General features: G+C 38.4%; 1 protein-coding gene across 2 annotated transcripts in view; it reads left to right on the top strand.

Moving 5' to 3' along the window:
- LOC114880540 (fibrillin-1-like) overlaps positions 1-13,780 on the top strand; it is a 99,296-nt gene that overhangs the window by 51,348 nt on the left and 34,168 nt on the right. For both annotated transcript variants that reach the window (XR_003790095.2, XM_029196645.2), the window contains exons 18-22: positions 1,777-1,916; positions 2,925-3,027; positions 3,442-3,467; positions 4,862-4,936; positions 5,236-5,422. Coding sequence is in view for 1 of the 2 variants with exons in the window: in XM_029196645.2 (XP_029052478.2) it covers positions 1,777-1,916; positions 2,925-3,027; positions 3,442-3,467; positions 4,862-4,936; positions 5,236-5,422 (531 nt within the window). In the remaining variant the exon portion in view is untranslated. The remainder of the gene's footprint in view (positions 1-1,776; positions 1,917-2,924; positions 3,028-3,441; positions 3,468-4,861; positions 4,937-5,235; positions 5,423-13,780) is intronic.

Below are 13,780 nucleotides of genomic sequence, written 5' to 3'. Positions count from 1 at the left end.
AAAGAAAAGAAAAATCGCTGTTCGCTATCACATATCATTCGCCGAGAGACCGAGCAGACAGCCTTTCTCACGTGCTTCCTTTGTTTTTGTATTTTTCGCTGTGGGTATCCTGGCAGGATCCAAGCAACGTGTCCCATAATTCTTTATCCTGATTGGTCAATATAACGTCTCTATTATTAATGTCAGCTGTGTACGGTTGCCCTAGGTCGTACAGACTTGCTTGTGACTCTAGATTTTATCGATAGTCCGTGTCTTTCTGCAATTTCTTCTTGCATCATGTACAGGTGATGACAAAAATTCAGGAATCAATAAGGTTAAATTGTATTACAAAATTTATTTTGTATAAAAATTGGGTATAAAAAATTTATTTAAACGTAGCCTTCTGATAATTTATTTCAATTACTTGGAAAGTGTAATTAAATTGCTTGAGCATTCGAAGCCCGGGAGGATTCAGGATTCGCAACAAGATAAAAAGAGCTTTCTTTTTACTCAGAAACAAACCTTCGAATTCGTCGAGTTAATTCTATCACTCCGAGGAAAAACATTCCACGTTTCCCGGGCAAGTTGAACGATAACAAAACTCTCGATGGAAAGTTGAAGGTGCCGGTTCGAAAGGGTTCCCTTGGTGCTATAACGTTTGTCCAAAGACAAACAAAAACGTTCACCGATTCGCCGGAAGTCTCGATCAAACGGCATTAACGAGCAAACCGAATGGCTTACGAGGTCGCGGTTCGATCACGAGGTAAAAAGTAAAAACAAGAAAATGACGAGAACGAAGGGGAGGACGAGGGGTAAGGGTGAAAAGGGAACGGTCCTCGACGATCGAGTACGAAATAAAAGGGTTGGAAAGTTTTTCGAAGGCTACCAAAACGGTCAACGGAATCGACCTCGATACTCGGAAGTTCAGTTTCGTCGGTGAAGTGCACTTAGCCGCGTCCCGCTTAATTACTCATTCCTGAAGTACGCGAAACTCCGTTGGACCGGCTTACTTCCGGTGGACAGGCCGATATGCAATTACAGGAAACAGAGGCAAAGGACTCGGTGGTAATTCTTAATTGCTCTGTCCAAGTCTTTACCTTTTAGCAGTCTCGACTGATTAACCACGATTAAAATTGTCTCAACTGTGCAACTTGCCGATCAATCACGCGATTCATGAAAATAGTTCGAAGATCAGAAAATTAGGATTAAAAAATAAAAATTCTCGATATCGTCGAAGGCGTTTCCCAGTGATATAAAACGGGAAAGTTTTAATGGAAAACAAAACAGTGTTAAAAGAACTGTCCCGATGTAATTTATCGCGATAAATTCGTCGGTGTCCGTTGCTGAAGTTGATCTGCTGTAACATCGAACACCTCGTCGAACTGTTAAATCGGATCTGTGAAACTTTTAATTGCGTCAGACCGCCTTAGCGAATAGTTTCGTAACGCGATTTCCCGGTGTACTAGCTTCCGGTTTAATTAGTAATCATAAGACTGTAAGCTGGTCAGTCGCGAGATAACGTGGAAAGAAAATATCAGAGATGTAAAATAAAGCTCATCTTTCAAGAATGTAATTTAAAAGAAGAAGAATCGGCAACTAAAGCCGTCTTCGTCTACTTTGAATTTCTTTGGCTGTCCTTTAAACACCGAAAGAAAAATCAAAGCGATATTTTTCTGATTTATTTCCGAAAAATTACACATTGAAAATGATTATCCGAAGTAGAGTAACATTTTGAGTTTATATAGAAGAGAATAATTTGTTTGCCATACTGACGTCTGATTATATTACAATTCACAGACACGGAAAATCCAAAAGTTTCGACATGCCCGACGTCCTTTGAAGTGCGGCTAAGCCCTGGTGAACGGAATCGCTTAATATTCTGGCAGGAACCAACGTTCACCGACAACGTTGCCGTCGAGCGCGTCTACAAAACGAGGGTGAGCAGATTGACATCAAATTTCAGCTTAATCCTAGCTTTCCTTCCCTCTACCCTCTCGTCCTCCTTCGTCTCCTTACGGAGTCGTTATAACTTGCGGAATAATCAACATTCGCTACAATATTAGAAGCCTTTATTAAAATCGCTTTAATCAAATTTCTGCAAACTTTCAATTCTAATTTCTCGCGATTTCCGATCGCAATTGACGGTCATTCAAAAATATCAGAGCTTCAGTTCTTCTAAGTTTCCATAGAAATTTCATCGGTTTCATCCGGTTTACTTCATCACGGAAACACAATCTCCTTCCATTCATAATTTCACCTCTTATCGCGAGGGTTAGCTCTCTCTTCTCTGACCGATTTATTAAAACTTTCCCCTCTAACGATCAAACTTACCAATTTCGTGGTTATCTCTGACCACCATTAATTAACCTACCTCGTGTCTCGAACAGCCAATGGTAGCGGCGAAGAAAGATGAATGAATCTCAGGATCAACTTTCTTGTACATCTTATTTTTCCTTTTCCATATTTGTATCTCGGGATACGGTTAGTTTTGTTAATGGATAATTACTCGGGTTAATTAGCGGTTGCTCGACCACCAGCGACACAGCGATCGTTGTTTTAACGCGATAACCAGCGAATTGGTTGGACAGGTGATAATTGGCGGGCGGTAATTGGTGAGATTTCTCTCATTCGATTGATAAACGCGATACGTGATTGATTGCGAGTTAAAGTATCGAAAAATCCAGCCTTAAAAATAAGCGAAGGAAAAGAGGGTGAAAGGGAATGAAATAGGGACCAGGAATGAAAGAAAAGGATCAGAAGGATCGTTCAGAAATTCTATCGAAGGAACAGTTCGCGGTCGAAGCAATCGAAACTTATCGAACGATAAAGTCGGGCGAACCCGTGCTCTTCGCTTTGAATAATAATTCGTCGCGTTTGTATTTCAATCTCAAAGGGGATTCGCTTCTCGGGCTATCGAAAGTTAACTCGCGTATATTCGAACACAGGAACCCGGACAGCTGATGTTCCCTGGCATTCACAACGTGCGCTACATCGCTTCCGATGCAGCCGGAAATCGAGCCGAATGCCATTTCTCGATACACGTACGAGGTAAATTTATGTAATGCGAGGGAAGTAGCCGATGATATCGAGCACGACGTCCATCGAATATCTTCGTACCCTAGAGACGTTCGGAATAAGAATGATTGTTCGTTAATTGACCATAAATTCCAATGTTTTCTCGATCGTAGATCAAATTTTCTTTCCTTATCAATCGATAAAAAAGAAAAAGCTCTACGATGGCTCAGTTTTTAATCGACTCGGACTAATTATTTTGATTTAATGAATTCAATAAAGATGATTCTCCTATAAAATTTCCGATAAGGACTCCTAATCGACCGATCGTTTCGATAAGGAAAGAATGATACTTTCGTCGAGCTCGGTGGAATTCTCGTCTCGATAACATCGATTGGCCGCGATAGAAAACGATTAATCGAACTTATCTGGTGTCTCGTACGTTTTCAGAATCGGATCATCGTCGAGATTCCGAGGTAAGTTGAAAAGAATTCAAATCATTTTGCAATTTCACGAAACCCTATCTATATTTTTTATCTGAAAAATAAAATTTTATTTCACGATATCGTGTCGTTTTTGCAGTTTTAAAATAATACAATTTTATCCGTACAAATTTTCATTTGATATCAATTTTATTCTACCAACAGATTGTAGAAGCTTATAAAAAGTCTGGTACGTTTTAAAAGTGCAAAATATATGCAAGGTATATGCAGAATAAATGCAGTAAATATGTGGAGATAAAAAAATTCATATAATTTTGTTTAATTAATTCGCATCTGATTCGTATTTTTTCCCGTTCTTTCTCCAACTAGAAAGTTCTTGAGATAGTCCGAAAATAGTAGAGAAAATTTCAAAACGCTGTCTCCATTTACTTAGTTTATCACGCGATTTACGAGAAGGGATTTCAACAAAGGCTGACAGACAACTTTATAGCGGTTCCTCGACGTTTTCTCTCCGGGAAAGCGATAGCTTCTTGTAATGGAAATAGCTGTTCCCGGTTGTAAAAGCGAGGAAACTCGTGGTATCCTGTCTACCCGCAAATTCTGCGTTTTCTTGTCTGTGTTGTGGCTGCATTCTAGCTTCAAAAGCTCTTTTTTTTACCTCCGACCAAAAATCCACAGTTGCAGTGAATCGCTAAAGTATTCGTACACTGTCAATTGTTAACTTCCCACAAATTTATGATTCTACTTGAAAAGTAACTAAAAAATGTAAAATAGTAAAAAATGTATTAGAATATTTTTTTTAAAAGTAATATTATTTCTGTGCAATTAGAAATTGATTAAATTATGAATACTTTTATAATTCACTGTAAGTATATTTTTGACAAATGAATTCGCAAGTTTAGTTGTCCTAACAGCATCGTGATCGTCCCATTAATGCGACGGCGCCCACGTTAATTGAGAGTCAATTAACCCAGTCGTCGATTATTCCAATACCCATTAATTAAACTTCCGATCATCTGCATGCATAATAACTGTCCCGTTATCGGGATAATTGGCGTATCATCGAATTGGTAAATCGTGTTAATCCTTTCGACGACTGACGCTAATTAACACCAAGATCGACAGCCAGAAGGATTCTTCATCCTTAAGTATTTTCGATGTATGGTTTAAATTATAGATTAATTGACTGTGAAAATAATTAATTTATTGTAAAATACATTAGAATTATTCTCCCGTGATTAATCAATATATCGATGAAACAAAATTATATCAATTTTCTCTCCAATAATATATAATAATTATTTTCTTCGATAATTTCACTTCAAAATTTTGTATTCAAACTCTGGGTTTTCTTAAACATAATTTAACCCATATGTAATTATTGAAATCTAATCTAAAATCATGGTTCTATTTGTTTCACCAATTAGCCACGATACTACAGAAGAAGGATGCTGATGTGTCCCGGTAGAGCACCCCAACCGATACCATCCACCACTTTCGGGGTAAGTATGCAAATATTAGTAATTAACTCTTGAACAGCAGAACCAGGGTCAATCGTAACCCAAAATTACACTTAAACGAAAGAGTTTTATATATTGGAAGAATAATTTTTAAAAGAACATCGTAAAATTTAGAAAATTGAAATAATATGAATTAGATCATTAATCCTTAAATCGGGGCTCTCTCCATGGTCCGCCCCGTCCGAGGGTTAATAAAGCTTGCTAAATTATTCTTTTACAGTCGTCACTTACAATTTTATACAAGAATGGAACAGTCACGGATAGCCTAATTTGATTTTCAGTGGCAGATACCGAACGGTTGCTACCTAAGGTACACGAGAATCTTTTCCGGAGCGTATGCTGCACAAAACTATCGAGGACAGAGACAGAACGGTTATCAGGAAGCGAATGCGGCTTATCACGAAGTTCATCCCATTCATGGTAACCAAGGTCATCCCCAACTACCCAGATCGTATCCCCTTGGAGATTGTAAGTTACTGCACGTTTCTAAACTCTTGTTTCTAACATTGCCTTCCTTCTTCCTGGACGCAAGCGTATCGAATCGAATCGGATACAAATTTGAATTGCATGTGATCATATTACGTATTCAACGTAAAATTCGTATTTTTAATATTTAATCTTTTACGATATTTAATCAAAACAATTGCACATCGAACATCAACGCTTTCAACGTTTTATTCGTCAATCAATTCGCGTCAAAGAAACAGGAGAGAATTATTAATAAAACTCCTCTTCGGTCTCGCGCGGATCCCTCGTTTTATTAAAACGTTTTCAAATATTTCGTAAAAAATACGCGAGAAGCGTAAATGCTGCAAGCTGCAGGAGAATTTCGATGAAAATTAATTCGTTCCGTTCAATTTGCCAGTTTTATACGATGTTTTGCCGGAGAACGAAAGAAAATCAGAACGAGTACGATTGATTTATTTAAAATATAGATTTCCATGAAAATTGTTTCCCAATTAATGATAACAGATTTTCGAACAGAAGATAAATGACAAAACAAGTTTCTTTTTTTGAATTTCAAATGAACGCGTAAGGTGTTGAAATTGAATAAGAAATGAAATTTTATTCGAAGGGAAAAATTTATTCCCACACTGATACAAGGTAAGAACGTTCTTTAGTAATAAGATAAGGAGAATCTTCGTACAGACGCGATAGTGAAGGTTTTTTACTTGCAAACGTGTCCCGAAGGGAATACAGGTCACAAAGTAATGGTCCCATTGGAATTTCAAATGAAGCATCGTTCATTGTATCACAGGGATTTGATGGGCCAACAATTTCGACATTTTTTCCCTGAATATCTTTCTCTTTAACGAACTTTCATTTCCTTTTTTTTCATAGAATTTGAAACGTTACCAAGACTGACAACACCGTTACACCGGTTGCTGGAGGAGAATACAATTTTGTTGATTTTCACAGAATTTTTAGAAATCCGACAGTTTATTCTTTTTTTTTTTTTATTGTGCCACCATCTTGTTCCAGTTTTAGGTTGAAAAATGCAGATCGTTGAAACGTATGCACCCTTGGGACAAAGTTGGACTCGATACAAAAATGCGTTGTTTCACGTGAAACTCTGTTTGAATCTTGGCAAAAAAGCATTTATCTCACCTCGATCTAACCTTTGTTTCTCACGGTTCGTTTCAACGATATTTCTTCCGTTTACTTTCTGACGCTCTTCTCTGATCGTATTTTTAACCTTTTGTTGTTGGACCTTTTTTCTCGGATAAATCTTCCAGCAACTGGGACATTTGTAAAGGGCGGTGAAATTTTAAAGAAAAGAGGATAAATCTTGTTATCTGTTAACCGAGGAAGATAAATTGTTCCATCGTTCACCGGTGAAGGACGTAATAACTCATTTACCCAATGATTTTTCTCTTTAAACTTCAGTATCGGTATTTATCCAACCATCGCGTCTATCTATTTGAAATGATTCTCAAACGGTATGAAAAGGTGGGTTATAATCATCGTGGTTGGAATACTTAGAAATTTGGAACTTTGGAACTTTGGAACTCTAGAGCTGAAGAAGTTTGTAGCTCTAGAAATCTGAAACTTGAGAGCTTTGGAATTTTAGGGTTTTCGAACGTTCCAAGATCCATTGATCGAAAGTTTGAAATTTGTAAGGATCGTGCAACAGAATGAATCTTTCTATCGCGAAATGAAACGTTATTCGAAGGGTGAGCAAGTAATTTTAATCAAACGTAACCTTGCTCCTTTCCCTCAGCGGAATGGTTCGCTCGTTTCGTCGTTCTTTTGATCCTTTCGCCAGCAAACGTAGTCGAGTTCTCACGGGGCGAGCTTAATCTTGTTTCCTCATTGATTCGCTGGAATTGCAAATCTTTCTTTCGACGAAACACCCTTGCCTACGTAGCGTGTGTACGAACGCCTCGGTTTTTCTTCCAACAAGATTCCATCCTAGCCTGATTCCCAGAATTTCCCTTGTTTCCCTTTACTAGTTTCTCGCGAAATCAAATTTCCCGACAAAATCTGAACTGGAAATTTTTCTTACACGTTAAATTCCGAGATGTGTACTTCGAAGAGGAGGCCAATATTTTAAAGGAACAAAAAAAAAAAAAATAAATCTATAGCAACGACGTCTATTTAACGGCCGAAGCGGGTGTTTTCTGCGACAAATCCCACCCCGAATCTACCTCACGGTAACAGTCTATTTTTCCGCGTGAAAGCAGCGTCGAAAATCCGACAAAAGCGTCGACCAACACACGGTCAGTCGACTGCGAAATGAAAGAGTGCGAGGCCATTGTGCATCGAGTGGTTCCCGGTTGCACTTCGCAGCGATACGCGCGAAACCATCGCATCGGTACAATTCGCGTGTACCACGGCCACTTTCGCAACCCCATTTACGCTTTTGCCGCCCCTTTCAACCTATCCGCGAGCTAACGCCGATTTTTCACCACTTTTCGCCTTCAACGGAGGCTCCTTTACCCGGAGCGACTTCTTGAAAAACGAGTTAACACGGATTTTCAGTCTCTCTTGGGTTTGCTAGATCCGTGGATTTTTTGTTTCGTTTTTTTTTTTCTTTTCTTTTTTACACGAAGCGACACGAAGAGGTTTCGGGAACACCAGATTCGAAGGGATTTCAGGATTTCGGTATAAACATAGGGATGAATTCAATAGGGGAGGAGATTGAAGAAGGTTGGATGGATGGGTAGAATTTGTTTAGGTTTGATTGACAGTTTCGTGAGGGTATATTAGGATGGTGTTTATTTGATAGAAAAACATTTTCTTTTATATCTTCTTCGATGGATGCCTTTCTTTATTTTCTTTTTTATATACCATGGCTTTTAAATACATTTATTTAACATTAGAATATTATTATAAAGGAAGTTTGTGAAGTAACACATTTGCTTTAATAATTTCTATCGAGCTGGAAATCAGGTTTTACCAAACCACGTTTTCTCGTCAGCATCGTCGAATGTAGACCTCGAGGCACGTTTCGAATATCGATATATGGATATTTAGAGTGATCGAAGAAAAAGAAATGAGATTTTCTAAAATGTCTGATAGGCGGTGGGTATGTCATAGATGTTGTCAGTGCATGGTAGCGTGCTTCTGCCACTTTGATAATAAGATCCTCAACGCGATACCCCGCCTGTAATTTGAACAGTAATTACGAGTTAACGCGCGAGACATCGTTAAATTAGCCCGCGGAGGTTTCACCTGAAATTGCTGTCCGCTCTCCAGCACCACTTGTACAACAATTTCGCTGGCTACACAACAACTGGTTTACCCTTAACGAGTATCAATCTTTCCTTTGCCATTTTCGATATTAAGTATATAATTAAAATGCAAAAACTGCGATAAAGAAATTAGGGAATGCTTCCAGCAGCCGCGGACTGTAATTTATTCGTAAAGTGGAATTGCATGAAATTTTAAGAGATTCGTAAAAAGATAGGAGGACGGCAGAGAATTTTGTAAGACCGTGGATGGAATATCGTGGAACGAAGTCGTGAAAGGAAGTAGAACAGAATATTAGAATATTATGGTGTAAGATCTTGATGGGGGTGGAATAAAAGCTCGAGGTAGTGTAGAACAAAATTTTGACAGATTCTGAAATTAACTTTCATACGAATGGGAGCTTTTGAGTTAGTCAACGAAACTTCAATATTATATTGAACTCAGTATAGAAAAACAATTTCTTGATCCTTTTTAAGGATGAATTTTTGAATTTGATATGGAAATCAAATTTTCTTGGAAGAGAAAATGAAATTACAATAATTTTGTAAAATATTACTGCCTGTAAAATTATTTTGAAAATTTTTAATCAGTGAATTTGTTTTCAACAACATGGTTATAGTTTATTCCCAATGGTAATTTTAAATCTGAAATTACTAGCAAGATTGGAAACGAGGTTTCAAAGAAAGATTCTTGAAATCACTGGGAAACCAGAATTTCCCTGGTGGTACGTGACAGTGAAACTTAATTCCTCCCATTATATAATTTTGGATATTTGAATAACGTCGGTAAGTTGAATTATTTAAATTGCTTGAATTACTCGCGAATAGCTATGAGAAGCGAAAGAGGGGAACCAGTAAGAGAATGCAATTCGTTTAAGGCTTCGCTGAGCCTGATTGTTCGAAATCCTTGATTCAACACCATAAAGAGAATTCGTAAAATTGGACAATTTAACTCTTTCATCTCAATTTTACTAAATATGAATAAAGGAAGAAAAAAAAAATATAAAAAATCTTCTTTCATTAAACAAACACTGTACGTACTTCAGATGCATTAATCATAATTTTAACATCCACGAAGGAGACAAAACTCTACGATGCGTTAACAAACAAAATCTCCTCTATTTTTCGCCGGGGAAATACAAAAGAATTTCCATGGATCCGCGCATAATTTCGCCATAAACGCGTTAAGGAAGGGGTTGGTTGAACAGCACAGAGGAAAGGAATAAACGAGGAAACGGGGTCGACGAACGAGACACCGGGAGTGCTGGCCATTCCAAACGGTAATTAAAGTCCCCGAAATTTTATTTTATTTTTAAAAAAGATGCGATACTCGTATATACAGGATGCCTTAAAAATAATGTACAATCTTAAATGAAAAAGTGCAAATGAATACAAAATTTCTCTATCATTTTTCAATTCTTTATATAAAACAAGCTAAAGTGAACTAAAGCGAGATTCACCCCTTTCGAGAGTCAACTCTTTTTCGACCATTTCCGGTCAGACCGGAACTGATAAAAAAAAAATTGTTTTCTGCTATCGTTGAGATTTTGACCCACTAACTCTTACCGTTTGGCCTGTACAAAAGTGACAGAAAATCACTATCTCCCCCTTCTCAAGATTTTCAATTTTGGATAATAAATTAGGGTTGGCTAATAAATAACAATAGGCGTTCGATAATTCCTGGTATTTAATGCTGTTGAGAAACGAAATCTTCAACACCTCGCGCACCCTGTACGTTGCACCACCGACCGTTAATTGAGAAGATACGAATACTTTTCCGACTCGCTATATATACAATATATACATAAAGTCGCGCAAAATGAACGATGAATAAACGAGAAACAGGCGACGCGGTCCGGATAATCCTTAACCTCGTTACGGGACTATTTCGTTGCAGTTTATGCACCGTCGACGCTCGTTCGTTCGGTTGGGTCACCTTTAATGAAATTGCAAGATTATCGTTGATGCACCGCGTTTTTAACGTTTCTGTCACTTTCGTTCATCTTGAAAAAAATAACTTTTATTCCAGCTGTTTGGAATCGAGTTCGATGGAGGTGGTGTCGTTAGATCCACTCTTTTATTTCAGCAAATCTGTTTTTGCAAATACGAAATTCATTTATTTATTCGTTATTAAACGGGATTAACCCTTCGGTACAAAATTTCAATAGAAATAATTTGAGAACCTTCGTGCATATAAGATACTACATTGTACTTGCAGCGAAATTGATTCCTTTCGATTCTTTTCAACGGAACAGGAGCGCATTTTCAGTTCGAAAGATCGTATCAATTGTAGAGTTTAAACGTTATCACGAATTTAAACTTGATTGCTTCAATGGCTTCGTAACATCGGTGTAATCAGCCGTGAAAAGTTTACGAATTCTACCCTTAACTATCTACCCTCGCCGCGCCGTTTCGTGAACTTCTTCAGAATGCAATTTCGTTGCCGGTACGTTCGCAACTATTTAGAAACATCTTTTATATACAGTTAGAATGTTTTTTTATTTTTACGAGAGAATTTGTAATTGTTTAATTTTATAAATGGAGATAATTTTATTTTTATGTTTTTTTTTATTTATATGCTGAAATTGTTGAATGTAGAACAGAGATATAGTTGATTTAGTAAAATTTTTCGGGGATAAGGTATATTTTTCAATAAAATTAGCATCGTTATTACTGTAGGTTTTTGTCGCTAACGCGTTTAAGGAAATTCATGAAGTTTCAAGAGCGCTTAAATCCTATCACGAGCTCGCTCAACCTCGAACAATTATATCGCGAACGAAGTAATTTAATCCAGTTTTCATTAACTCGGCAATAGGTGGCGTTTGCTCAAAACATCATTTCCAATTCGTATGAATTACGGTTCGTTGATCAAATTTCGCGAAACTCGTTTCCAATAATGAATCTCGAATATCGCTTAGTATTCAATTATAATAATAGTATCAATTGTTTCGTCAAAGTTCGATCTCTGTCTTCGTAATACGATGAAAATGAAAGAGAAATTATTATCGGGGAACAGAAATCCTAGTGCTCAGCCCGGTTATCGTGTTTCAATTAAACACTCGTCCAAAACGAGTGCACTTATTATTTTACCCTGAAACATTTAATTATTTAATAAACTGCCAGAGAATTTAGTGAAATTTCAGCATCAAATATTATCTCGATTATTTTTGATCTGGAATTAACTTCATTTATTTTCATTTTCAATCCTTAAAATAATTCTTTGAATGTTTTCAATGATCGAAACGTTCATTATTATAGAAATTGGACGTTTAATGGTTATTCGTATGTACTTGAAATTTCATAAAAGCGTCTAATTAGAGGGTAGCTAGTTCCCAGAGTTTCCATTTGTATCTTACAATTCCAACCCCTTTATGAATTGTAACCATTTATATAAGGGCTGTGCAATATTTTCACAAACATTTTCTACCAGAAGTCACAAAGGAGAGATTTTTGCAAAGTAGCTTTCGAAATTATATTAAATTAAAAGAAAATTAAGATAAAATCGGGGCTCTCTCCATGGTCGTCATCCGAGGGTTAATTAAAAGTGCAATTATTATTTTTCTGACTTTTACCGCAATGCAACGAACGAATTGAAGAAAGGAAAAATCTATAAAAGTTTGAACAAATATTCCCTATTGAAGATCACATTTTCATTGACTCTGGGTTAGTTTCCAACAGCGGCGTAGTTGGCTGATTGAAAGCTTTTCGCTTGGATATTTTCCGCCGCGGTCGAAGACAAACGAAGGCAAAAAAGAGATGAGCGGAATCGGGGCCATCAGCGATTGTTCAATTATGGAAGACGTTTCCGAGGACAGTGTGCGGGCTAGTAACAACATCGATCGGTCGAGCTTGGATTCGATGATCGAGATTCTAACATGAGGCGCGATAGAACGAGCGCCGCGTCTACCGGAAATCGACCAACCACTTCCGAAGAAAGGCAACGTTATGCTGAACGTCGTGGCGCCCGGAAAGCTTGTTCTAACCTTGCAATCGATCCCACCATTCGTCGTCGAGAGTGTTTTCGCTTTGGCTTTGGCTGTGTTGCTAGCCACACCTTTGATCCTCCACCTTCAACATTTCCTAGTACGAAAGTCTCCTCTCATTTTTTCTCATCTTTTCTCCCTCGTTGAAGTTCGATGGGGTCTACAGGTTCGATCCCTTGGAAATTGATGAACCGCACTTTGCGCTAGTGAATTCAGACACCGAGATTGTATCATATTAAACGACGGTGTTGGATAAAATAGTGTCTCGAATAACAAATAATCCTCGCAATCTTATATAATTCTTTCGTTTCTTACGAACCACGTTCGACTCCATCGAGACTTCACTCGTACACCCTTCTTGAATACCGAGTATCCTCGACGACAGGACGATTCGATGAAACCGCGCGCGAGTATCACCCCGGCACATCGAGGCATCCAAGAAAAGGAACGAAGTCAGCCCGTTGTAACGCATTACCCCGCATCGGTGTTCGTCGATTCCGCTTCGAGTTCGAGCGTGAACCTGCTGGAATCCGCTCGCAAAACGATCTCGACGCCGATCCTTCAAGCGAGCGGCGACAACGTGGATACACGTAGAGAGAAGAGAACGCAGCTAGACTTCCAGGAAGACGAAGGTGCAACGAAAAGGAAGGAGGTACCTCTAAAGCAATCGTCCTCGTACGTCGCCACCAATTCCGAGCTACCGATCATCGACATATCAGCGTTCGATTACGATGCTTACCGTTACAAGCTCATAGAAGCCGCCCTGAGGAAGCAGTACGACGAGTACCAGCCACCGGGCGACGTGGTCCTCAACTCGATTCATCTGAACGACGACGATTCTTCGATCGCTCTACGATTGAACGATCGTTATCATCACAGTCTGTTCGATTTCGTCGAGGAGTATTACGATGCTACCCAGGGGATGAGCAAGAAGGAAACGGAGTACATGCATCCGTTGGATCATTTCCTTGCTAAGGGCACACAGAAACCGGAAACCGTGGAGAGAGAGACGGAAACGCGACGGATCGAGGTAGCCGATGCTTCTGGCCAAGATGAGAAGCCGAGGATATCGTTTAACGACGATACCAACGGATCGATGATGAGAGGTAATTTATCTGGAAATTTAATCGAAATCGAAGCTATAAACAATC

Source organism: Osmia bicornis, chromosome 11, assembly GCF_907164935.1.
Source record: "Osmia bicornis bicornis chromosome 11, iOsmBic2.1, whole genome shotgun sequence".
Taxonomy (NCBI): Eukaryota; Metazoa; Arthropoda; class Insecta; order Hymenoptera; family Megachilidae; genus Osmia; species Osmia bicornis.
This window is presented reverse-complemented; position numbering and strand designations above follow the sequence as displayed.